Here is a 25,234-nt window from a genome sequence, read left to right on the forward strand (position 1 = left end):
CTATTCATTTTTCTTTGTTTTCTTAAAGCTGAAGAACAAACATCTCAGACAATTGCACAAGTAATTCCCACGACCAGAGAACTTAGCAAATTCTACAAGTTTTATGAATACTTTGTATGCAAGTAAATCTAGAAGAGAGTTCTCAGTGCTTTTAAGTAGCTTCAAATATGAGAATGGAAGAAAAGACAAAAGTTTTGGTGCGATTCCCAACACTAATCGTTCTTTGCTTCACCAAACGCCGTTAACGTGTTAAAAAAATTACTTTTTACTAGAGAAAATTTTCAGAATATTTAGACTATCGATGACTAAATTGAGATATTTAGAAACAAGTCAATGCACAAATCCACGGAAGAGGAATTCCTTTATGTGCACTAGTAGGGCTATTTAAGGGCCTTCGCGGAGATGGAGAGGAAAAGTGCACTTCGGCTCAGGATTGGCACCTTCAGGTTTCTCTATTGCGCTTCATCTTCTTTGTATAAGTGCAAAAGTTGGCCAAGATGAATTTTTTCATTCCCATTGAAGGGGAACAATACTTGAGTTAGTTTCATTGGGATTTAGGTTTTCTTTGCCTAAATTCTTTGGGTGTTACTCGTTTGTTTACTAGACTATAGCAATCTAGGTATGTCACAATCCTATTTACCGGTGATTGCTTGCTCGGATAGGGGGAATACATTTTGTGTTTTCAGCAGTGTGCTCAAACTATGCTGTCTTATTAGAATGATATCTAAGCTACATTTAAGAAATGATAGTTTCTTTCAATATGCAATTGTTTTATTAATGTTCCAATGCTCAGTGGCTAGATCAGAATCATCAAATGAAAAGTTGATAAATGCAGTATAAACTTAGCTACAAGCCAACAAGAATAAATGCTTCAAATCATGCACAAACCATAGGGAATGCTGCATTTACTTACAGAACATCTTTCAATCGTGTACCTGGCTTTTTGTGTGTTTAATTTTGGATGCTTAGGGGCAATGCAAAGTTCACAGGGATGCCCCCATCTTTCTACCTTTTCTGTATTCCTTCTAACATCCTGTCCAAAGGTAAATGTGAGATGTTGATCACTCCCTGATTTCATCCTCCATCAGAAAAGAGGAATATGATAAAGAGTGGGAGAAGCAAAGAGAGGAACAAAGAAAGAGAAGGCGTACGAGGAAGTAGAAGATTGAAGAGAGGTATAGGGAGTAGGGAGGGGGAGAATGAATTATTTATAAACAAGGCTGACTAGATGCCCTGATCAGTTTTCCATCCATTTCCATCAGTTGAATTTGACTGTCCCAAATTAAACACACATAACTTAGTATGCTCTTGGATAAAAAGTTTCATGCAAATGCAACATACCCTTTAGGTTAATGGATGATTTTCATCAAGGAAATTTATTGTCAATATATATAACCTACTTCATTGTTTTTTTCCTCTCCAAGAAATTAAAAGTGCATGCATTTGTGCTCTTTGCATATTTTGGTATATTGCTTATGTTGTGTCACTAGGTGTGGATTTGTCTATTAAATTGTGTCAGAAGTAATTCTTGGGTTTATCATCACTTTAGTTGTCAACTCCTGCAAACTGAAAGCTCACTGATACTTTGAGGTCACTATGATAGCTTATTAGCAAGTTATGTGACTCAGGTTTTCTAAACCAATTCTCAAATCAATGCATTTTTAACTTACAATAAATCTTCCTCCTTTGTGTTCTCAGATGGAATCTGTTGACAATATTGTAGAGGAAATTGATAGAAGTTGTGGAGATGAGCTAAGGCTAGAGGGGCCAAGTATAAATCAAAAGAGTGATATATATTCAAGTAAAAGGAAGCAATCTTTGGAAGCTCGATATGTTTATGGGTGTATATTCTTGATAACAAACATATTGGCTTGGTTATTTCGTGACTATGGCCACAAACTTCCCCAGTGTTTACTTTGTAAGTTGCAAATAGTTAGTCATAAGTTATCAACCAATTTAGAGCCTCTTTTCCATAACATCAGTATTATCTTAGAACAATTCATACTTTGTCCCTACTAAATAGCAAGAAGCTGATTCTTTGCTTGATATATCTGTTTTTTGAAAATTGAAGAACTCAGACAATACTTAAGCTGTGATTTGCATCTACTAAATGAAATATATATGTAGGTCAGTTTAGACTTTATTGTGTATTAATCTCAGTCAAATTGTAGGGTGCTATGCTAACTTATATGCAACCTCAATTACCTCATTATTCTTTTACAGATAGCTTGTAGTCCTCTACATTCATTATTTTGAAATTTTAACTCTGCATGTCCTCTCTTCAGCTATAAGTTCATTTTTGTTTCTTTTATTAAGTTTTTTTTTCTTGGTACTTAACTGAACTGTCACAAAATCCTTATAGTAAAGAATACATAATTTAAATTTCTTAGCAATCTAGCTGATACTTGATCAAGTCAATGGAACATTCTATTTAACCAGGGTTCTCTCATCAACTTTTTGATGCAACTAAAGGGAACTTAAGTTAATAATCACTCTTATGCTTGAGTCATGCCCTTGCATATGATCTATACTTTTTATATGTGCAGCTAAAAGGGTATGTGGAGCTGAAGGAAATAACTGTGTTGATGCTGGAGGAGTTCTTCGATTGAGCTTGGGATGTTTTGTATCCTTCTCTAACAAAATACGACAATGCCATAATTCTTCAAGAAATACACCAAAAAATGAATTATTGAAATTGATTTCTCTGTAGTTAACAAATATGAGATTTCTATTAGTGTGTTGTGTGTGTTAAAAAAAATGATTCTCACATACTTTGACATATTACGATGATTAATCTTATCATGTTTACTTTAGATATTTTTCTCATTCATGGGTGCCACCACTTGGGGTGTTCACAAGCTGCAAGAAGTTCGGAATTCATGGCATTCTAATTGGTGGGCATCGAAATGTTTGATTTACCTTTTGTCAATAGCGGTCCCGTTCATCATCTCCGAAAACGTTATCCAATTATATGGTAATGCAAATTTGGCATTGAACATTTTATACTTACTGTGAATTTTACTCCAATCAATGTAGCAAGAGCTTAGCCAACTTAGTTAAGTCATTAACTTAACTTTCTTCTTCCATTCTAATAAACTATAGTAGATAGATGATTCATTGAAAGCATTTTGACTAGTTTAATCTAAGATTTAAAGCAAATCTACATATCCAATTCTTCATGACAGTATGAATATATCTGGAATGTATGCTTTCTTTTCTTTGCAAATTGTTGGAAGAGCAGATGAATGAGGGAAACAAGAGTGAAGTGACTATGCTTGTTATTTTGCAGGTGAAATTGCTCGTATTGGCGCAGGGTAATACTCTAATTCTTTAAATACAGTCTTCATACAATTAAGATCTCGAAATGGTAAACCTTTTGTTTGTGCAATATTAAAACATGTCTTCCTATTGTAACTTCCTCTGTGCTTATTTTTTGTTGTGTTGATGTTCTAATTTATTAGTTCATTTGAATATTGATTTTCCTCTCTAGTCCACAATCTAAAGGTGATAAATATATTCCATTCCTGTGGAATTATAGTAGAGCACATTTTCCCTTACAAATCGAACATATATTTTTGGTTTCTTATCCTATAAATAGATTTTTTTTTTTGGTCAAATTGGTCCAGAGCCAAGATGAGAAAGGTTGAGCTAGTAGTCATGTTCTCCTTAGGCTACAGTGAAAATTTTAGTAGAGTGTGGTAAGACCCTCCATATTTTATTGATCAAAGTGTTGGGCTATTAGGAAGCAACACCTTGGTATAATCAAATGTATTATGTAGAAGTGAATGCTAGATAAATGTGTGAAGTTACTAAAAAGAGGAAAAAGAAAACTAAATTCCAAGAACAATTGTGTAAGCACCAAAAATTGATAGAAGGAGAGAAAATAATTTGAGATAGTATGGACATATTCAAGGACAACTAAAAGATTTTAGTTAGAAATGTTAACTTTAGTGTGGAAGATTTCAAGGTAAATTACTTAATATATTTCTATATTGTTATTCGTATAGCCTTTCATTTCTCAACGTGTAGTTGTAAAATGACTATTTGAAAATGCTCTTTTTAAACCTTAGTGCTTATAATGTTACTCCGGTGCTTATTCATATTCAGTTTTTCATGAGAAATATTTGTCACCTCTTGAAAGCATTTCTCCTCAAAGTGTGAATGTACAGGATATTTCTTCTCTTACAACTCATTAGTATGATTCACTTCCTTTCATGGTGTGACAGTCAGTGGATATCAGATTTGCAGCCAAACAAATGGTATGTGGTTTTTTAAGAAAAGTAAAAAACATACATTTCACTATGAGCATATAAATGAATATGATTCTCTCCCAGGCATGATAAGACTAACATTTCTAGTGTATTTGGCAATCATAGAGCAGTCCATGCCTCCTTGAGGAATGTATAATCACACACAAGAAACAAAACCTTCCTTATCCAAATGCTGTGGAAAATCTAAACTATGGACTTTTTTATGCATCTAACAAATCATGCACACTCACTAATCACATGACTATTTTAGGTTAAGCCATATTAATGCAATCATGTTATATGCATTTTATTACAATTATTATGTGTTTCATTCTTTCTGATGTTTGGATGTTCTGCATTAGAATGATTACATTTTCTTTTTCAGTGGCTTGTTTGGACTGTTCTTGTCCACTATCTTCTGCATTGCTTCATTCTTTGGAATAATTATGATGTACTATGTGTATGCACTGGACTCAACTTGTATTATCAACATATTCATCATCACATGGACAGCTGCATTGGTTACAGTTATAATGATGGTATCACTTCATTCTAAGGTATGCTCTACTAGACTACTGTAAATTCCTGCTTCACTATGCCACTGGCTACTTAACACTAAAAAGGAAAAGGAGTTAAATTAACAGAAACCTTCTGAAATAGAAGAACAGAGAAACTACAGAGTTAAATTATGTAGAGACATAGCAATCCCATGCAGCTTGAAATAACATGAAGGGGTATAGTTCAGAGCTTATCTACATATGTATAACAAAAATATTGTGTCCTATTATTTGTTTATCACCATGATTTTTATGTCATTTTCTCCCCAACAAAGAGTTCTGTCACTTTATCACCTCATATCAAGTGTTCTGTGATACAAAAGCAATATTCTCTACATGACCATATAATTTTCCTCTGTTTTTTTTATCTTTAAAGAATCTCAAGTTCATATTACCTTCTTCATAAAATAGCGAGGATAAACTTCACTTTTAAAAAGAAGAAAGAAAACTTTAATGTTGATTACATAAACTTAGGGTATACATATTCTTATGCAAGTGAGTAAATATCTATCTATTTTTTCCTCTTCATATAATCCCTCTTCAACCAATGTGACTTATTCTTTTTGGATTATTTAATAGGTTAATGCAGGACTTTTATCTTCTGCAATCATGGGTTCATACATTGTTTTCCTTTGCTGGTCAGCAATTCATAGGTATAGTATAAAAAAATTCTAGCAACTTGTTTCTAAATTAAACAAGATAATTACATCACTACAATTTGGAGGGATGATTTCTAGATGTTGGCATATAGTATACAGTCTTAAGCTATCTTCACCTTTTGAGCAATTCAATTGACATAGTGTTAAAGTCGATTGATCAACTCCTTACAGACTTGTGGTGACCCAATTCAGTCACTGTGCACCAAATCTATCTTCGAATGGCAAACCATGAACTCGCACTCCTTTAGTGTACCTTGTGAACATGAGTTATTGTCTTCCAATGGTTGACTCTTGTAGGTTCTAAACTATCTTTATCACTGGGAGATATTTGTTAGTAAGCATCTTACAGTTAGTAAGCAGATTCAGATTTTGATAAAATTTGCAGGATCATCAATGTGTTAATATTGTAGGCTTATATTTCAAACAACTCTTCTCTCGAGGGTATGATGTCCGTTAATCACGGTTCGACAAGCTTTGGTTGCACACCCCTTAGTTTGTTGGTTTGTGTCAAGTTCAGAGCAATGTGGTTGCTTGTAGATCGAGTTTGGTATGGATCAGGTTCATGGCTACAATCAACAGCAGTGGATGTTTCTATTATTTACCTGATTCTCTTGCATCTTCCACTGCACCCGACTCAATAGCACTGATTTCATTTGCAAGATAACCGCAATTGTACTGCATGTTACTTGCAGTGAACCTCCTATGGAGAAATGCAACAAAAGAAAGAGAATGGTAGACAGAGATGACATGACGACTATACTTGTAAGATTTACTATCACAACTTGTATCGTTTTGTAAATGCCAATATCATATTCATCATCTAGTTCTTTTAGCATCAGCAAAAACATGAAGTTACTAGTTTTGTAATGTTCTGTGATGCACAAAGTAGGTTAATGTCATCCTTGATTGAGAATGTTAACTTCTGGTGCTTTTGATCTAGAGTTTCTTTATTGCAATTGGTGCAATCGTAATGGCAACCTTTTCAACTGGGACAGATTCAAACTCTTTTCAGGTAAACAAATTTTACATTTTAATTGTATTTGTATGTACTTTTATATTCTTGGATCTATGATTACAGTCAAGTTATTGTTTCTTACCTACAGTTCAAAAAAAATGAGGTTCAATCTGCAGATGATGCACCTTATAACTATGCAACATTCCACTTCATATTCTCAATGGGATCTATGTACTTTGCAATGTTGTTCATTAACTGGCAACTAAACCAACCAACCAAAAAGTAAGGCTCAATCACATCCTTTTTGGTTTGTTTACCACTTAGGCTCTCAAAATGGAATCCATATTGTCTCTATTAGCACTTAAATTGGTTCCATGACTTTTATCAGATGGAGCATAGACGTTGGCTGGGTTAGTACATGGATTAAAATTGCCAATGAATGCCTTGCTGCCAGCATATACTGTAAGTGACATAGTCCTCATTTGTCAGTTACATGTACAAGAAAGTTTAAAATCAAGTCTATAAATTTAACCAAAAAAAAAAAAAAAAAGCTTTATGACATGTAATGCTGAAAATTTAGGAACCAAATGACCAGTGTTATGATTCTTCAATTCGATGCATCTTCACAGCAAAAATCCACTTTTACTCATGTTATTTGGCAAATCCTATGAGTGTTAGGAACATCATGAATATGCTACTGCTTATTGAGATTTTCCAGATATTTCATGAGCTGCATAATTGTTTGCTCAAAGCGAAACATATATGTATCCCGTAATCTAAATTCTTCATCAAGACTGAGCAGCCTTCCAAAACTTCCTATCAGATAGACTTGCGTGAGAATATGGTATTGTTGCAAATTTAATTGAAACTGGCATTCATGTACCTATAATCTATTGTTCAGCAAAAAAACTCATCTAACTATTCTTTATTCCCCACAACCTCCAATTACAATAACACATTCCACAGCTGCTTGTTGCTTCTACTAGTTTTTTCTTTCTTATTATTGGATAATCCACAATAGTCTGAAGTTCTATTTCCCTCTTTCTGTAACCAAGTTTTGTTTTTGTTGTGATCACAGTGTGGAAACTGATGTACCCTCTCATTATGAAGGGAACAGCCATAAGTCATGAAGAATTTGTGCAGAATGCAAACAATTCAGTATGATGTTCAACTTCCTGTACAATATAAGCTAATTCGATGAATTGTGTAAGCAATGGTGAAGGAAAGGATAGGGATTCGTCCAAGGGTTACACAAAGCAATCTAATTCATTAAAAAAATATTTGATGAATTGTGTGACACGCCTAGTTGATAAAAGCAACTCAATTTGAACTTTCTCTAGATTTGAAAATTATAAATGCACCCTGAAAGAAGCCTCGCTGAGAAAAAGAAATGGCGTGATATTACTTGAGTCTCTCTCAAGACCAATTCATATTAATTGGATGTAATCTATTTTATTTTGAATTTTTTCTGGAATGCATACTTTAATAACGAATTTTAAATGAAGCCCTTGTTGTGGTTATGATGTGTCATTGAATCGCATTTATTAATAATGATTGATTTTATGTTGTCCCTGTTCAAGTGCTTAGGTGTTGTTTTGGGGAAATGAAGTATTTTATAGATTGAAATTCGGGAAGGTGGTGTAGGAATAATTCTTATATTAGATTTAAAAATATATCACAAGTAATTTCCATAGAATTACTCGTCTTTCATTGCTATTCTTTATATCAGTTCAATAAACATACAAACATTCCTACTTTAGATGACCCTTAATAAAAAGGTTTAGCAAGTGAAGTGAGACAAATAGGTCGAAGAAGCCAGTAAGTTATACTGGTCAAGCTAAGCAAACTGAATATATCGATCACATTGATGAAATACTATATATAAAAATACTTCAATATGGTATACATATTATAGTCTCTTTGTCGAATCCATCTTGGTTATTTGATTTCCTCCTAATGCCATTACAGGAACCAACTCACCATCGAAGCTTAAGCTTTTATTTTTTTAGTTAACATCACAAACAAAGAGTAAACAAGTGGACACCTGCTATTGTCACATGTGTTATATGGACAATTGATAGAGATGACAGTTGAAAACATAACTGCAGAACCAAATTGAAATTAACCCTTAAAGAAACATTGCCGAAGAGCACCAATCACAAAAGTTCATATTGTTAATAAAACAGTAGTAAATTCAACATAATGTGCTACTTCAAGGTGACAGACGAATAAATGACTATGTCAAGATATAGGAAAATTTGGCTTTAAGTCTAAACATAATGACACAGTCGACTAAATAAAACTAGATTCAGAGACATAAAAACTGGCACCTTGGTTGAGACTACAAGAGTTTTTTTGTTTCTTATGCTGCTCCTCTTTAGGTGTTGTGCTTCTGCAATTAGCAACAGATGCACAGTTGGAGACATGGCATGAATAATAAAATCAATAAACAAGCAGTGCGCTTGGAGGTGAAGGTTAAGATGTGCTTACTTGCATTGGGAGATACAACTTCAGCTCGGGTGGAAGCTCTTCCTCTGAGTAGAGACGGTCAGAGAAATAAATTCTTCTGAGACGGCAGTTTGCATGGACCTGCACTCTCAGAGTCTCCACATAATTTGTGCCATATGCCCTTCTCGTTAAATCGGTAAGGTTTAGTTGAATGTTGTTCCATCCATCTTCCAGTGAAAGAGGCATGGTGCAGATAAATGGCTTCACTCGGGTAACAGACTGCAAGCAGAGTAAATATCATGAATATCTTATTTCTTCCTATGAAAAATTCTGTCACCACAGCTTCATTCTGTCACTGGTTATATAATAATTTTTTTTATCTTCCTCCTTTATATTAACATTATCCAATTATTCCGATTATCATATTTTATAGAAAAATAAATGAGTGAAAGAACAGGAAAGAATTGGAAACTACACACCTGAAAATTTGAAGCTCTGAAACGGCGACGAACATTCTTATCATCCAAAATCTGTATCTCGAAAGAGAAATACTTTTTTAAATTCTTTACAATCATGACCAGAAAAGATAACTTGATGCCAAGGGTTGCATTAGGATCAGCTGGGCATGTAATATAAGTTGACTGCACATTTGAGCCAACTATTTCAAGAACATTTGATTGGATATCTTCATCCTGTAGTCGTCTCACCTGTCCATTGACAACTGCAAAAAAATTCTCAGATTTCAATTAGCTTAGTGACCTTAGTCACTACTAAAAAGCCAAAATTGTCTAACAAATCATATTCATGCAATACGCCTACTCCATAAGCCTCAAATCTTGATTATCCCATTTGTAGGATGAAAGGTTTTAATAAAAAGCATTCATTCCTGTGAACATGATGCACTAACTTTGCGGCACTCAATTTGCTAAAGAAGAGATGTCTGTAATGTTTCAAATGGAGAAGGGAAAGCATTGTTGTATGAATTTAAGTTCTAGCTATACCAAAAAAATCACGCAAGTGAAGGGTAGCATAGAGAAATTGTGAAAGAAGCCAAAAGCCACACATTAAGAAGGTATTGAAAAGAAATTAGTATGGACTTCCTATACTAAGTTACTAACAATTAAGGTATTCAGTTTTGATACTAACAGATTAAAGTATTAGATATCTTTTCAGGTCTTTCAAATCTGAACATAGAGGGAAAGCATTTGATTGAAAGTATGCAAGTCTAGTTGACAGGATGGCTCATGAATTCAAGATGCCCAATCAGAAAGAAAACTGGACTTCTTGTATTCTTGGTTTGAGGGGAGGACATGGGCATGGCGTTGATTATAGCCTCCCCTTCACTCATGGTACCAAAATCTCTCATTTCTTCCTTGGCTCGTGATGTTGATCACTTCCTCTTCAAATCAAATTCAATTTCCTGTAGATTTTTCCTATCCTATTTTGCAAACTAGAAGTCCACCTGTTTGTCTCCATCTACCCAGGATTTTAAAAAACGTCTAGGCCACAGATGTGACTGCCAAGCCAGATTTGGACGGGGACTACAAAGCCGCCACATATAACAATATGGATCCTGCATATGTGGCGGCTATGTAAACTTGAGATTCAATGCATTGAAAATAAGCTTGAACCTGAAATCTCTAGCGAAGATATAACTGACATACAGATTCTTTTGCATCACATAAACTTCACAAGCATCATTGTTGACCCTTCGCTACAAAGAGAAAAACGTCTTTACCTTCTTTATCCCATATCTGCAGAGGTTTGGTCCTGTTCAAAGATTCATAGATAGTAAGCATCATGTCATCCAACTTGCAACCAAAAATTATAGAAAAGGATTAAAAAAAATAAAAGTGGAATTACCCAAGGCTGTAGAGAATGGATAAGAAACCGGACTGGAATGTGTTCTTGAACATATTGAGGATGGAGTGAATGCCAACTAGAAAACAATTACCAAAGAACAACATCATTAAAAATTTAAGTATGAAGTTAATAGTCACAAATATCACCAGAATGAGAGCAGATTGCTGCTACAAAAAATTAAGTTTCAAGATATTGTTTATTTACTATTTCTGTTGAGACTTTGCATAGTCTGTGAACAACAATGTTTGGTTCAAAGGAAACAGGAACTTATCGTTACAGTGACATCACTGACAATTTTCTTTCACATGTTCACAACTTTTCAACAAATATATGAGACAACAAAACTTAAATCAAACAAACATTACCAAAAAGCACGGCTAGTTTAAAGCAAATCCAGGCAAAAACAAATTAGATTCTGAATAGTCAAATCTCAAACTTACTAAAAAGAAACAAGAAAGATGAAGCAAGTTCAATCAGGCATTGGTTGTTCACATAAGATGCAGCAAAATCCAAAATCATACTATCTTCTTGATTTCTTTCCCTAAATCTAAAGCAATGCACACTTTTATATTTCTCAGAACCTCACTCTCCTTATATGTTCATCTAAATTCCTAGAAGTATAAAATTTTCAATTGTAAGCATGTAAGCATACACTCATAATTTCATATAGTTTTTTCTGAAAATCTTTTCTTATTTTATGTTTAAATCCTCACTGAGGGCTTACAAAATGTAGTATTTTATTTCCTAAATTTAACTTTATACTACAATTTTATCTCAAATTCTCTCGACTTCAACAACTTTATCCTTGTATCTTTTTTTTTACATCTACTATAATTTTTATATTTCTTTTAAATATACCATATTAAAAGCTTGTCTTACCTATTTCTCTATTCTTTTCTCCAACCTACTTTTTCCTACAAGTATATTGTTTTTATTTTTCTCCAAACAATCACAACTATAAATTCTTGAATTTATTTCGTAGAGGTGTTCCTGTTTCTCAAGATACTAACTTAATCTTGTACTCACAATACCCGCAGTGGTTCACAACAATGTCAGAACCTCCAGCCCATGTGAGCAATGATGTGTCGATGGGTGGCAGCAACCTTCTAGACCACTCTTTACATATTGCAGTACATGGATTGTGAAGGCTAATACCATAATGAGTGACAACCTAAGATTTTAACATTATTTTTAATTAATTGTCGAAGTCTAACGCAATCCTCACCTCCAGACATGGAATAGACACTGTTTATTTTATATGTCAACGAAAAATTCTGAACTAATATAAATCTGACGATAACTTTTGTATCTCACATGGAAGAGTGGGAACGAGCCATCAAACTCATATCTAAATACTAAATAGTCGATAGATAAAAACAACCCTAAAGAGAAGTTGCTCTGTTCAGCGTAAATAAAGAATGAGATCATAAAACTACCACCGAATTTTTAAAGAGCAGGAAACAACTTACACTAGCAAACAGCACGGACTACTAGACAAAGAGATCCAAATTTTCCGTTGCTTCCCCAATTCCTTCACAAATCTTCCGAGGAAGCTCTTCCAAGCACCCTACGGAGGAGAGAAGATGGAAGATCAAACGTTGCCGCCTATCGGATGCTGGATTGAGGTGGAGGAGGGAAGGAGATAGGTCTTCTCGCTTCGTTTCCTTCGCCTGGGTATGCGCAACCGAGACCGGCGGAGCAGAAGAACAGTCCGATGCGGTGTGGTTACGGCAGAGGCGCTCGTCTATATGCACTGGAGCCTGGAGGCAAGGGAGAGCGCCGGGGCTCACTTAGGTTTGGAGGTGGAGGCCGGAGCGGTGGCGACGATCGAAAGGGGCACGAACGAAGACGCAGGGGCGTCCTTTGTCGGTAGGTCGAGTATAAAGGTAATCGGTTCAACCCAGCGGTTTGTTGACACGGTTGACTTGGTTTTTTAGCTTGGTTCGTTCGATTCAAGTTTGGTTCCTTTGACTTGATTTTTTTGAATTTGAATTTGACTTCATTTTTTTTACTAATCAGATATCTAATTCTTACCATTCGATTAATTTTTAAGATTATCGATTCAGTCTTATAAAAATTTTTCATCAACTACCAGGATAAATCGAGAAGTACTCGTGACAATCCATCCAAATGGTCAATGTTCTTTAATTTATCATCCCATTAAAGAAAAATTTTTCTATAGTGCACTGTAATGGGAACTGCTAAAAGTCAGACTATTATTATAGTCTTAGAGGTGAATTTGACTTAAACTTGATTCAAATTCTTCAATAAAAAAGTGAAATTCGTTATCTCAGCGACTTTACGACCATCTGTGAAGAGGTAAATTAAAAAGTTATAGTTAGCCACGATAGACATTACCTCAGCTTCATCTAGATTCAACTCTTATCCACTTTAATAAATCTGTCTTATCATAATTAACCCAATTATGTGCCAAAGTAACTTGATTCAAACTCTTAATTCAGTTAGACATTATTATTGAACTTCTTTGAAGCTAATAAATTTTTTAAAAAAATAATTAAGCATTATTTTTATAAACAAAAAACAAAAAAGGCATGATATTTTAGCCCTTCTTATTTGGAATAATACTCAATTGGAAACTATGCCATTGCCAATGTCAAACACAATTCTACATCCTTTGCATGCGACAACCTAACCACCATCTCAGTTCGTTATCCTCCACGATCACGTTTGATTCCTCTGCGAAGTCGACTGACTAGACGTGCGCTGCAGCTGAAAGTTTTACAAGCACACATGAGCTGAGAGAACCATCGCAAACAGTTCAAAAGGACAACAAAACACAAGCAATTCGATGGATCCATCGCATTTGCTTTGGCTTGCACGTCATCAGCAATAAAAGTGAGTGAACTTGAGAGAACAGTCGATGGTTACTTATCTGCAAACATCCCCTTCAGTTGTTAAGTATGGTGCAATATCATGAATCACCATGTAATTATGAGAATTAGAACACTACATGTAGCCTTTTTAGCCTAGTTTTGGATCTTTGTATCATCAGGGTCAGTGACCATTCAAAGCTTTCAGTCTATGCATGTTATGATAGGTCCCAATCATGATATCTCGCAGATCCAATTTGCAGCATGGCAATGAAAGGACTTGATGATTTTTCTTTTCTGGAAGACAAAAGTTTTAAAAGAATTCAATTAATTTCAGTTGAATAAATGACACAAAGGTGTTGTATTTTTAGTATATTTGGTCTTCGTCTATGTACAAGTACAAGCAGTCTCTGTAGTGTGGAAGATGCATGCCATGGCGTCAGAATGGGGACAGGCATGATCTCCTCTTTCCCAGCTTCGTCTCTTGTTGCCATGCCATGCCATGCCAATGTCGTTGGCGATCCTCACTGCGTCTGAAGCAACACCGGAGAGCCCTCTCCTTGTGAACCCAACTGCGTACACCCCGCGAGGACCCTTCCATCCGTCGGGGAAAGCACTCGTCGGCATCCCGTCCTTGCTGAAGAAATCACAGCCCTGCACCAGAATTCAGTGGATCAGCTTCTTTCGATTTAGTGTCTGCAACACGAGGCAGAGATTAGTTCGTCGGAATGAGCACCTGAAGCCATTGTGGGACGTTGCTGCGGTATCCCGTGGCCAAGATCACGGCGTCGGCGTCGAGGATTTGGCCGTTCACGAGCTCCGCTTTTCCTGGAGAGAATCTCTTGATTCCGGGAACTACCTTGATTTCGCCGGACTTTATCTTGGCTAGTGCGCCGGTGTCCAGCACTGGCGTCCTCCCGTGCGTGTTCTTGAGCTCGAGCGGACCGGCGGAAGGCCGCTTTAACCCGAATTTGGCGACGTTTCCCAGCACCGCCCATGCCAGCACAAGCAGAATCTTATCCACCACCCGCAGCGGCAGCCACTTCAGCAGCAGAACGGCGAGCTCGAACGTCGATTTCCCCATCACTTCCCGCGGCAGCACATGAACCTGATGTCAAGGTTCGATTTTGTTAGAGCAGATCGATCGAGTAAAAATTTTCTGAAAAAATCTTAAAGTTTTGTGGTGGAGGATGATCGATCGGAGCACGCACCGAGTCTCGAACTACTACGGATGGCGAAGCATTATGGTCGCAGAGGTCGAGGGAGATCTCCATGCCGGAGTTTCCGCAGCCGACGACGATCACGCGCTTGCCCCGGTAGCGCTCGCCGGACTTGTAGTCGCAGACATGAGTCACGTCGCTGCCGAACTCATCGAGCAGCCCCTCCAGCTCAGGAACCACCTTCTCCGCGTTCTCGCCGGTGGCCACCACCAGCCACCGCCCAGTATACTCCGCCACCTCAGCGCCCGCAACGACGGCGGACACCCGCCACAGTCCGGTGGCGTCGTCGTACTTGGCGGAGCGCACCGAGTGGTCGAAGCGGGGGCTGATGGCGAAGCGGGCAGCGTAGGACTCCAAGTACTCGACGAATTGGTCCTTGGAAGGGTACTCTGGGTAGTAATCCGGGAAGGGAAAGTCGGGGAGCTGGCAGAACTGCTTGGGGAGGTGGAGCTTGAGGCGGTCGTAGGTGCGGCGCTGCCAGAGGGAGGCAATGCAGTCGGCGCGCTCGAGGACGACGAAGGGCACCCCTCGCTGGCACAGGCCGGCGGCCACGGCCAGCCCGGACGGCCCCGCGCCGACGATGATCGTGCCGTTCACCCACGTGCATGGCTGTCTGCAGTGTTCCATTAAGTCCTGCACCATATACTCTGTCTTTTCGTCGTCTTCCTTCCGCCGGCAGGGATGGAGACCAGAATTGACTCGGAGAAGAGGAAGGAGGAGGAGGAGGAGTAAATAAGGAAAGGGAATTAGGAGGTGAAGAAGAGAATTGAGGCAGACGGCGGACAGCGGTGAGGAGGGATGAGAGGGTCAGGGAAATGCTATAAATAAGGCTCTGAAAAGTCATTCTCAAATGATGAGTACGGTACGATGGATCTTTTTCTTTTTCTTTTTTTTTAAATTATTTTCAATCCTCTTCTACTTGATAACTCTTGTATTGGAATAATATTTTTTTAATTGTATCAATATTTTTAATTAAGTCAATTGAAATAATATTTTTTTAATCAGATATTTAATTTTTATTATCTTATTAATTTTGAAAATAATCAATCTAATTCTATAAAATTTGTTTATAAATCATCAAAATAAATGATAGACCGATCATTAATTGGAGCAATATTAAATTATTTGAAAATTGATCTTATCAATTAGTAGACTATTCTCTCAGTGATAACGCTATTCAAAGATTGAAAATATTACTATTAGTTATAACATTATTTTGAATGTTCACTGATCAACTAGATCCATCACTTTCAACTTTTCCAAGTGAATATTGTCGATACTTCTTTATATTTTAGCTCTCTAATCTTATCTCCATTTTTATAATTAATATTGAGACTAACATGATGGCATCTAACGTTAATTTTGGATTCCTCATTTTTCACGCAAGAAAAATAAGGACATAAGTTCAAAGCACCTTTTTTTTTGTTGGAATAGTCAAAAGAATATTTTTTTATTTATAATGATACCTCATTATATATTTTATTTTTAATACTATTGTACTAGTTATAATTATAGTAATTATAATCCCATAACTACTATAATTATGATTTCATAATTATTATATCATAATCATAATAATATAATATTAATTAATATTGATTAGAAATAATATTGATCTATGTTAATTAATATTTATTAATATTGACATGAGATGAAGCATTCAAATTATAAAAAAATAAAAATTATAATTGTTATAAGAGCATCCACAATGGATATTTTTAATGGGGTGTTATGACATTCCATTGGTGTTAAACACCATTGTGGAGAGGTGTTATAACACCGCTCTAGTTGAACGCGTTCAAACAATTAAACACGTTTAATTATAAGTGGGGTGGGCTAACCAATAGATTGCCCCACTCCACGTGTATTTTTTTAATTATATTTATTAAAATGGTTAGCTTTAACGGCTAATTAAAATTGAATAAAATTTTTAATATTATTTTTTAAAAATAGTAAAATTATATTTTAAAAGTAAGATTATTATTAAAAATAATAATAATAGTTTTAATATTTTAAAATATATTTATTTAATATGATATAATTTTAAGATGATTGAGTGGATGAGAGACCTGAGTGTTAATATTAAAAGGAATGTAAGTAAAAAGATATGTTGTTATAATGACAGTGAATGTAATCCATGCTTTTTAATGAGATAGAGAGTGTTATAATGGGAGTGAGTTATGGATGCTCTAATATAATTTTATTAGTGTTAATCAGAATTGAAATATTATTATAATATAATATAAATCAATATTGATAATAAATAAAAAAAATTATAATATAGTATTTATGAACTATAACCGTTATCTATGAACTATTATAATTAAAAGTGTGAAAAATAAGAATAATTTTAAAAATAAAAAAATTATCCTTACGATTTTAATAAAAGGATGTTTTTTTTATAAAAAAAATTTATCCAAAAATCTAAGCTCCATAATATTTTTCAAACAAAAGGGACAATCAAAAAAGAACAATTATCACTTCTGATTGTTGATTTAACTTCTGATACGGAAAGATAGACCTCTGCTATCTCTTTGAACATTGACTGTGTGCAATTCATTGGACTTCGAACGAGAAGCCGACAAAAGAAACTGCACCACCATCTTCAAGTGGCATCAGTGCAACAAGACAGAACAAATCTCGGCTTCATGCACCGGACCAAATCTTTTTAGTTATGCGCAAGCATGCACTGCGACGTCGTTTAGGTTAGGTCTAGGCGTTCAGTTACTGTTGAGCGTTTATAATTATTATAAATATTTAATACTGATTGATATTATATTATAGTAATTATGTCAGAAGGAGGAGGGAATGATTTGTAAAGTGGGGTCATTGTCCTGGGAACAACACGGCATGTGCAGGAATGTCTTTGGATGTAGTACAGCTCTGAGTCTGCGAAAGGAATAATATAATGCTCCAAGGAGATGGTGACGACGCCGAGGGGTGTCATCGACAACACTGTGCTTTCCAAAGAAAAGATCGAGCAATTTATATTTTTAAATTAATATTAGATATCTAATTTTTTGGATCCATTAGTCTTGAAATGATTGATCGTGTCCTCTGATAATCTCTCATTGATCTTTTGAATAAATCAAATGGTAAAAATGACAGTTTAATCTAACAGTTAGTATTCTCAAATTTGATTTTTTTTTATTCATCGTAGTTGAATTTTAAATTTCAAATGATTGCTTTGTTATTGACGGACTTAACCATCTCACTTTTACCATAAGATAATAGTGAAAATAACTGAGTTTCAACCTCCATGCCATCATGAAAATAACTAAGTTTCAACCTCCATTTATCAATTCATTTCTTGTTATCTTCGGGCTTCCATCAAAAGTTTTATGAATCTAGTTGGTTTAACATCTTAGTAAATATTATCTAAAATAATATTTTATTCGCGCTAGTTTGTATGCTATTAATTATCTCTTGAAGTTATAGATTTATGCTTAGTGTATTATAGAAAGTTGTTAAAGCCTCGCATGTTTTTATTAATAAAGCTGAGGGAAAATTGTTGAAAAATAAAAAAAAGAGGCTTCATAAAAAAGAGGAAAAAATATCAAAAAAATAATTTGTTTTAATTATCAAAGAGACACTAAAATATCTATATCTCTTATTTAAATCCTAAATTAATCAGACATATTGTAATAACTATGAAATCATAACTACACATATTATAGCACTAAGATATCATAACTACTACAACTACAATAATTGTAAATTATAATTATAACAATTTCAATTTTGTATTTCCTATAACTATAACAATTATAACAACCTTGAAATCATAACTATTATAACATAAAAAAAATAATCTTAAATAATTAAAATTCTTTGAAACTTCTAAAAAAATTTTAAATAATATTTTTTTAACCTAATATTAAGACGTTGCATAGAAGAATAATAAATATTTTTTAACAAAAAAGATAAAAGAATGGAATTTAAAATAGAGAGTTAATACCCATGCAACCCTCCTAACTATCTTGCCATATATTTCTTCTGAAGAGATAAAATATGGGAAGTCAATATCTCTATAAATTGGGGCAAGAGATGTTATTTTATATAATTAGGGTATATACAATTTTTTTAATAAGAATAGAAAACCTAGTTTGTAATCAAACGTACAAATACTTTGAAGTTCATCAAGGGTTATGAGATTAAAGCATGAGATGATGCCCTTCCAAACCTAGTTTGAGATAAATGTATCGAGAGAATTAAACTATGTACACTTTGTCAATGCCAGGGATTTAATGTTTCACCAACATATCAAATTTTGACAACCAACAACAAGAGCAAGCAAGCATTCCAGTTCATGCAGACTAGCACCAGCAAGCCTACCCAGTTTCATGATCCCCAAGAACATCCTATTAGAGTAGGAAATATAGTTCATTACCTAAAGAGAACCATCTCGGATCAGGCATTCCAGTTTCGGGCGTCAATTCCTTTGGAGCTTCACAATTCCACACTCCAGTGAACTGCAACAGCCTCAAAGTATCAGATGATACTTCAGACAAAAGCAGTTTCGTCAGCTCAGACTAGGAATTTACCGACAAATCGTTGGAAAAGTAACGTTCAGGTAAATCCAGGCAGTTTATGATTACCAGGAAAGGGTTATATCTTATGGCTGCTCCTCTTCAGGCCTGGTTCTTATGAACCTCCTACGCCTCCTTGGTATTGGAATATCATCAATGTTATCATCGTCGTCATCTTGCATGCCCCGCAGGTTCTCGCCCCAGAGGTTACGGTGCCCTGAACGCCTATGTGTGCGCCACGCTCTCGATGAACCCCTAGGCTCGTCAAGGGATTCAACTGGGTTGTTGATCATATGGAAAAGGAAGAATGTTGTCCACCATGATCCAGCATCCTCACCCGAGCTGTTGCGTTCCCTATCATGAGATAGTCCATTTCCACTGTCGACGACGTAGTCACCAAGCACGATTGCACCAGGCATTGCTGATCTGATAGCACTGACAATATCACCATATTCCCGTTGATGTTCCAGACGACGCCATGCTCGCTGACGTGATGGGTCAATATCAGCAGGCCTAGTGGCAGGGTGGATTCTCCTGGCATGTCGCCGTAGCTCCTTATAGTTGCCAGAAAAAGAGCAAGACTCCCTAGAGCAACTCCTTGGTTTCAGGTCAAGATACTCTCTTGCTTCCTTCACAATCATCCAATCCATAACAACACCTCGACAAAGAGGGCATTTTAGAGAAGTTTCTGGAGCAACACTACCTCTAGACTCCTCAAGTCGATTCTGCTCTTCACCTCGAGCTTCTGTAAATGCCTCGTGTTCTTGGCCATTATTATTTTCTCCAAGTGAATCAACAGAGACACCTTCAGCACTTGCTACCAAATTACTTCGACCATCTGTTTCAACCAAGTTTCTTATTAACATAGGTCGTGGTAACACCAGACGAGAAATATTTTGGTCGACATTTCTAACATAAGAACTCTCAAAGGTTGAAGATCTAGGTTCGGAAGATATCTTGTTGCTGTCCACTTGAAGTTTTTTGAATCGGTCCAGACAATTGGAATGCCTGTAACTTGTATCACAAATGTAAGACCTGCAGCCTTTTTCATGAGAACTGCACAAGAGGAGGACGGCATTATGGGGATATTCCATACAAATGGAGCATGAAATCTCGTCCAATTCCTTGTGTGAAACAGCAATATCTAGTGTACTTGTACTGCTTCCTTTTATTTCTGTCATCTTCAGCATACTTACTGCTGTAAAGTAGTTCACATTAAGCATTCCAACATGCGTGAAGTTTACATAAATAAATTCATTAATCAAAGAAATCAAACTCATACAGAAACAATTAGTAGGCTTTCTTTTTACAATTCTAGGTTCCATCTACATTAATGCTTTGGCCGCAATTTTAAAAGATATCAACAAAAGAAACAAATGTAGTTTACAATAAGCCACAAAAAGATAGTGACAATTCAGTGCTACCTTTCATAAACTCCTAATAAAAACGTCCTCACCAATTTTAACACTCTAGGATTACTATCAATTCCCTAGCTAAGGTAAAATTAGCTTATAAATCGACTTGCCACTTGTATGGAATTTTTTTTTTAGAAAGTTCTTGTTTAACACCTTAATTTAGTCCACAAACTGTTGTTTGATAGTGATGGAAGCCATAGGTTTAGATGCGTGAATTCTTTTTATAAAGTTCTTGTCTGACACCCTAATTTAGTTCACAATATGTTTTGTGCTAGTGAACGAAATCATAGGTTTAGATGAATGATTGCTATTTAGTATTTTAGGCTAGTGATTAAGGTTACCAAGTTAATGAAGTTCCATTATAGCTCCCTGCAGGTTGTTCTTCTGCCACATACCCAGGTTCAATTGACATGCCAGTGCTATTGTGGCAACAACGTTAGCTTTGTCTCACATTGAGAGTTTTTGTAGGAGGTATATGAGCTTAAATGAGTGAGCTCATATTAACATAGCTTAATATATTGAGCTAGTGGTTGGGTCAAACAAAGCTAATAGATCAGTTATCTTGTTTGGGTGAATGACTATATCAGATTATAAAGAGAAAAAACGGTAATTAACAGAAATAAGAATGCCAAGATAGACGTGTGGAATTAAAATATTATTATCTAGGAGCAATTAAGAGAAGTTATGAACAATGATAAAATATGAGAAATTATGTCAAGATGGTATGACTATTATGTTCAAAAGCATCCAATAGAGTCTATAGTTAGACAAGTTAAATGATGAATAACAAGGTTGCATGACTCAATTGGCAAACTCACAATGAGAGAAAAGAGAAAATCAGAATAGTAGAAACTTTGTTAACGGACAAATTTACTTATACAATAGGCTAAAGCCTCAAATAAAATTTTACATATAACCAATCTAATTAAAACTAGAGCAAAGCAGTAAACTAAAATAAAATAATATATTTTGGATCCTTAAGTGGTTTTGTTTATTTGGACCAATTTTATTTATTTTGCATCTTTCTCCCTCACTGTAACGAATCAAATGAGTAAACTAGAAAATCAAGATGATAGCTTCCACAACGAACATAAGAACAAGGTAATGACCCAAGGAAAATCTTTGTTGAATCTCAAAAAACAGTTAGGTAGCAACTCTCAAAATTTGTTTTTCATAATTCATATCATATATATTGAAAGTCTCTGCTAATGAACAAGGTAATGTCGATAGCAACCATGAAGAAACATCATTACCAAGTATCAACTATGTCTTATTTTTACAATGATGGCATCAGATTGATGCAGTGTGATTTATGAAAAAATGCACAAACAAAGATGATGACTCCAATACCTTCAAAGATAGTAAATCCTATGTTATTATAAAGCTACAATGTAGGAGGCTTAAACGTTCACAGAATAAGGTAACATTGTGAGCTACCATAAAGAGACATTGTTGTCTATGTATCAATTACATCTTTCTGGAGAGGATAGTGTTGTAGACAAGAGTACTAGCATCATTATGGAAAGAAATTAAAATTAGTGTATAAATATAGCAGCTTGAGTATCCTGATAAGGTAGCAAATGCTCTGTGTTAAAAATATTAACATACTAAATTTGATAAAGACATAAAATTAGAATCCTTTTGTTTTCACAATACAAAGAGATCCTATGAATAATGAGTATACAATTCTTTGAAGGAGCTTTGAAGGAAGTGATACAGGCATATGTGCACAATGACATAATCTGCTATATTGTATTATTTTTTTCTTCTATGATCTGCATCTACATGCATTTTGCAATTTTCATCACCCATTATAATTCTTTCTTCTCACATTGGTGTATACCTCTCAAATAAGCTCATAAAAATCTTAATTGACTTAGATGAATAGACATATAAATCCATAAATTCAATTAATATGCTGATAAGTTGGGCGTCCATCAATTTCTAGTGCACTCATGTGACACATAGGCCCAAGCAAAACAGAATAGCGAAGTTAGCAAGTGAAAGAAAAATAATTTATACTCATATATCATATTGAAAGAAAAACCAACCTACCAGAATGGTGTCAACTATAGGAAGTAAAGCACATGGGATATCTCTTATCACTGACCTGTGTTGCACAAAAGCCATCACCTTTTATCATAAAGTGAGCTTATTCTGATTTTTAAAAATGAACTAATCATAAACTTCCATCACAAACTTAACATTTTGTTTTTAACTTTGTTCGTCAGCTTGTTCATTATCAGAATACAAGAAAAAGTATTTAACCATTATCTGTATCCTAAACAAGCACATATGGGGTTTTTTATCCAACTACATGACTATTTGGGCTTGTTACAAACACATAGTTCAGTTACATACATACTTAACCAATTTCTTCTTATGCAGTTACTCTATATACATCTTTGGCGTCAATTCAAGTATACCATCCACCTTTAGGTTTTGGAATGGGATCTCTTAAAGCCTTGTTTCAAGCTTCTAACTCCATAAAACCTTCTTACACCACTTTCTTAATTCAAAACCACCAAAAATCCCAATAAAAATATCACTAAAGAGCCTTTTAGACAATGAATACCTATGAGACTTAAAGCGGATAGAACAATAAAACTAAGCATACGGGAAAAGAATAGTGAAGCATAATAAAAGAAATTTCCCTATTCTGAATCCCCACCCCCGCGTCACACACACCAGGAAAGAAAAACAACTTTCTGTCTTCTACACATAATACTGGATATCAACAAGGAAAGACCACAGTAAATAAAATTTAAAATTCATAAATAAAAAAATAATCTACATTGATATTCCTCTTTGTTTATGTGTTGATCACCTGTAGAATATTGTCAAAACAAATAGAGGAAATCAATTAACTTATTCCAATTAGTCTTAGTAAATGGGTTGTAACGAACAACAAAAAGCAACGATGTCTCAATTATTTGGTACATCATCCTGCCATTGTGGCATACCTAGGGCGGCAAACCTTGTTAGCCATTAAACCAATAAGCCATATATTTCCTACAACTGATATTACCCACATTGCATAACCACCAAGAATAAGTTGTACATGTGACTTGTAAAGAAAAATGATTCTAAAATAACTGTAGTAATCAGAGCAATTAAAACATATAGAGGAAAAATAATAGCTTTAAGACCATATAAAAGGACATTCTGCATCGCAAAGAATAATTAGGACTTACCAGGAAAGAAACTTTCACTTGAGCTCCACACACGAGCTACCTATGTTTTCCAAACTATATTAAATTTAATCCAACAATACAAAAATCTTGGTCACTAGTAGCAAGAGGATTATATTATGGTAGAATCTATAAACAAGAGCAAAGTCAACAATATCCAATGCTCTACATAGATTGCATAAATTACAGCCTTGGTATCAATCACAAATAGACTAAGCAATACTCCACAATTCACGAACAAGTCCTAGGCCAGCACTTAAATTGTGGAACAAGGGCAATTATCCATACTGAACACATTCCAACAAATTGCCAACCAGAAAATAAAGAACTATAAGTCGACAAGTCAATGTTAAAGAGACTTTCCAGATACTGCATACACTCCGGCAGTTTAGAAATTGTAGGTTGTAGCAAGAATAATGCCTTTTGTCAATTCAAGGTGCACCAGGTCGAGGAGATGTAAGATGCAAACAAAATGTATACGGACCTACCATACGCAAAAATCATAGTGAAGGGAATGAAAGGATTTGAAAGTCTTCTTTCACCTGAAAGCAAAAGAGGATGAAAGGGTTTCTGTTTCCTAAAGGCAAGGGAAGCGAAGAATCTATCCCCAGATCTAGGTAGAAGGTACTAGGCCAAGCCGATTCTTTTCCCAAACCCATACATCTCAAACTCATCCATCTCACTGGTCCGATTTCTTCGAAACCAAACCAAACCCTAAATGGCTTAGAACCACCAAGATTCCCGAGTACAGGACCAGGATTCATCTTGCAAAAAAAGAAATGCTTCAGATCGGTTATCAAGAAACCGATCTATGTACGAAATCCAAAACAAAAACAAAAAAAACGCCCGCAACAAAAAGAAGAAATCTGCGAAGAAGGGGAATAAATCACCAGAAAGAAAACAACAAATTGCACAAAATAAAGAGGTCTGGATGTTACAGCGGGTTTGAGGATGGCCTCTGAGGTAATCTGCAATCAAATCCAAATCAAATTCCTCTTCCTACTGATTGTTCTCTCTTCTTCAGATCGTTCTTTCCTGGAACTTACGGCAATTCTTGAAGAGGTGGAAGAAAATCTGCGATTAAAACTGAATCAGATCGCTTATTTGGCACATTAATTGTTGGATTTCTGTGAATCTTGCTCGTTTCTTTCTGAATTTAATTATCCTCTTCTTCTCCGGGAGAGGAAGAAAGAGGTGGGCTACTTTTGAGTTCTCTTTTCTTTCTTCTTTCTTCTTTGGTTATAAAATGCAAATCGGTAACTTGTCTAACCAGATTTCAGATATTTTTTCATTTTAACCCTGTAATTTTATGTTTC

The 25,234-nt window shown here is 35.3% G+C and overlaps 2 protein-coding genes and 1 pseudogene across 3 annotated transcripts; 1 reads left to right on the forward strand and 2 right to left on the reverse strand.

The window, feature by feature from the left end:
- Positions 1–550: 550 nt before the first annotated feature.
- LOC141815350 (uncharacterized) lies at positions 551–7,920 on the forward strand. Its single transcript, XM_074703293.1, has 13 exons — positions 551–619; positions 1,699–1,918; positions 2,547–2,623; positions 2,815–2,974; positions 3,290–3,314; positions 4,170–4,259; positions 4,636–4,807; positions 5,387–5,460; positions 6,159–6,228; positions 6,407–6,478; positions 6,570–6,703; positions 6,810–6,883; positions 7,500–7,920. The coding sequence occupies exons 2-13, from the start codon at positions 1,699–1,701 to the stop codon at positions 7,583–7,585; spliced, it is 1,254 nt and encodes a 417-aa protein (XP_074559394.1). The 5' UTR covers positions 551–619; the 3' UTR covers positions 7,586–7,920.
- A 634-nt stretch (positions 7,921–8,554) lies between these two features.
- Positions 8,555–12,563, reverse strand: LOC141815692 (cilia- and flagella-associated protein 20). 2 transcript variants are annotated; one of them, XM_074703642.1, is made up of 6 exons: positions 12,202–12,563; positions 10,733–10,808; positions 10,608–10,639; positions 9,349–9,590; positions 8,912–9,148; positions 8,555–8,813 (listed from the first exon to the last, which is right to left on the reverse strand). In XM_074703642.1, exons 2-6 carry the CDS (start codon positions 10,783–10,785, stop codon positions 8,799–8,801), a joined length of 579 nt encoding a protein of 192 aa, XP_074559743.1. In that variant the 5' UTR covers positions 10,786–10,808; positions 12,202–12,563; the 3' UTR covers positions 8,555–8,798. The 2 variants fall into 2 exon arrangements, with proteins under 2 accessions (XP_074559743.1, XP_074559744.1); XM_074703643.1 differs by having other exon boundaries at positions 10,733–10,819; positions 12,198–12,563.
- Positions 12,564–14,002: 1,439 nt separating this feature from the next.
- Positions 14,003–20,006, reverse strand: LOC141814474 (putative indole-3-pyruvate monooxygenase YUCCA5; annotated as a pseudogene).
- Between the last annotated feature and the right edge of the window lie 5,228 nt (positions 20,007–25,234).

The sequence above is a fragment of the Curcuma longa genome, chromosome 21 (genome assembly GCF_044706935.1).
Source record: "Curcuma longa cultivar G26 ecotype Majalengka, Jawa Barat chromosome 21, ITB_CL_G26_1.1, whole genome shotgun sequence".
In the NCBI taxonomy this organism is placed as follows: domain Eukaryota; kingdom Viridiplantae; phylum Streptophyta; class Magnoliopsida; order Zingiberales; family Zingiberaceae; genus Curcuma; species Curcuma longa.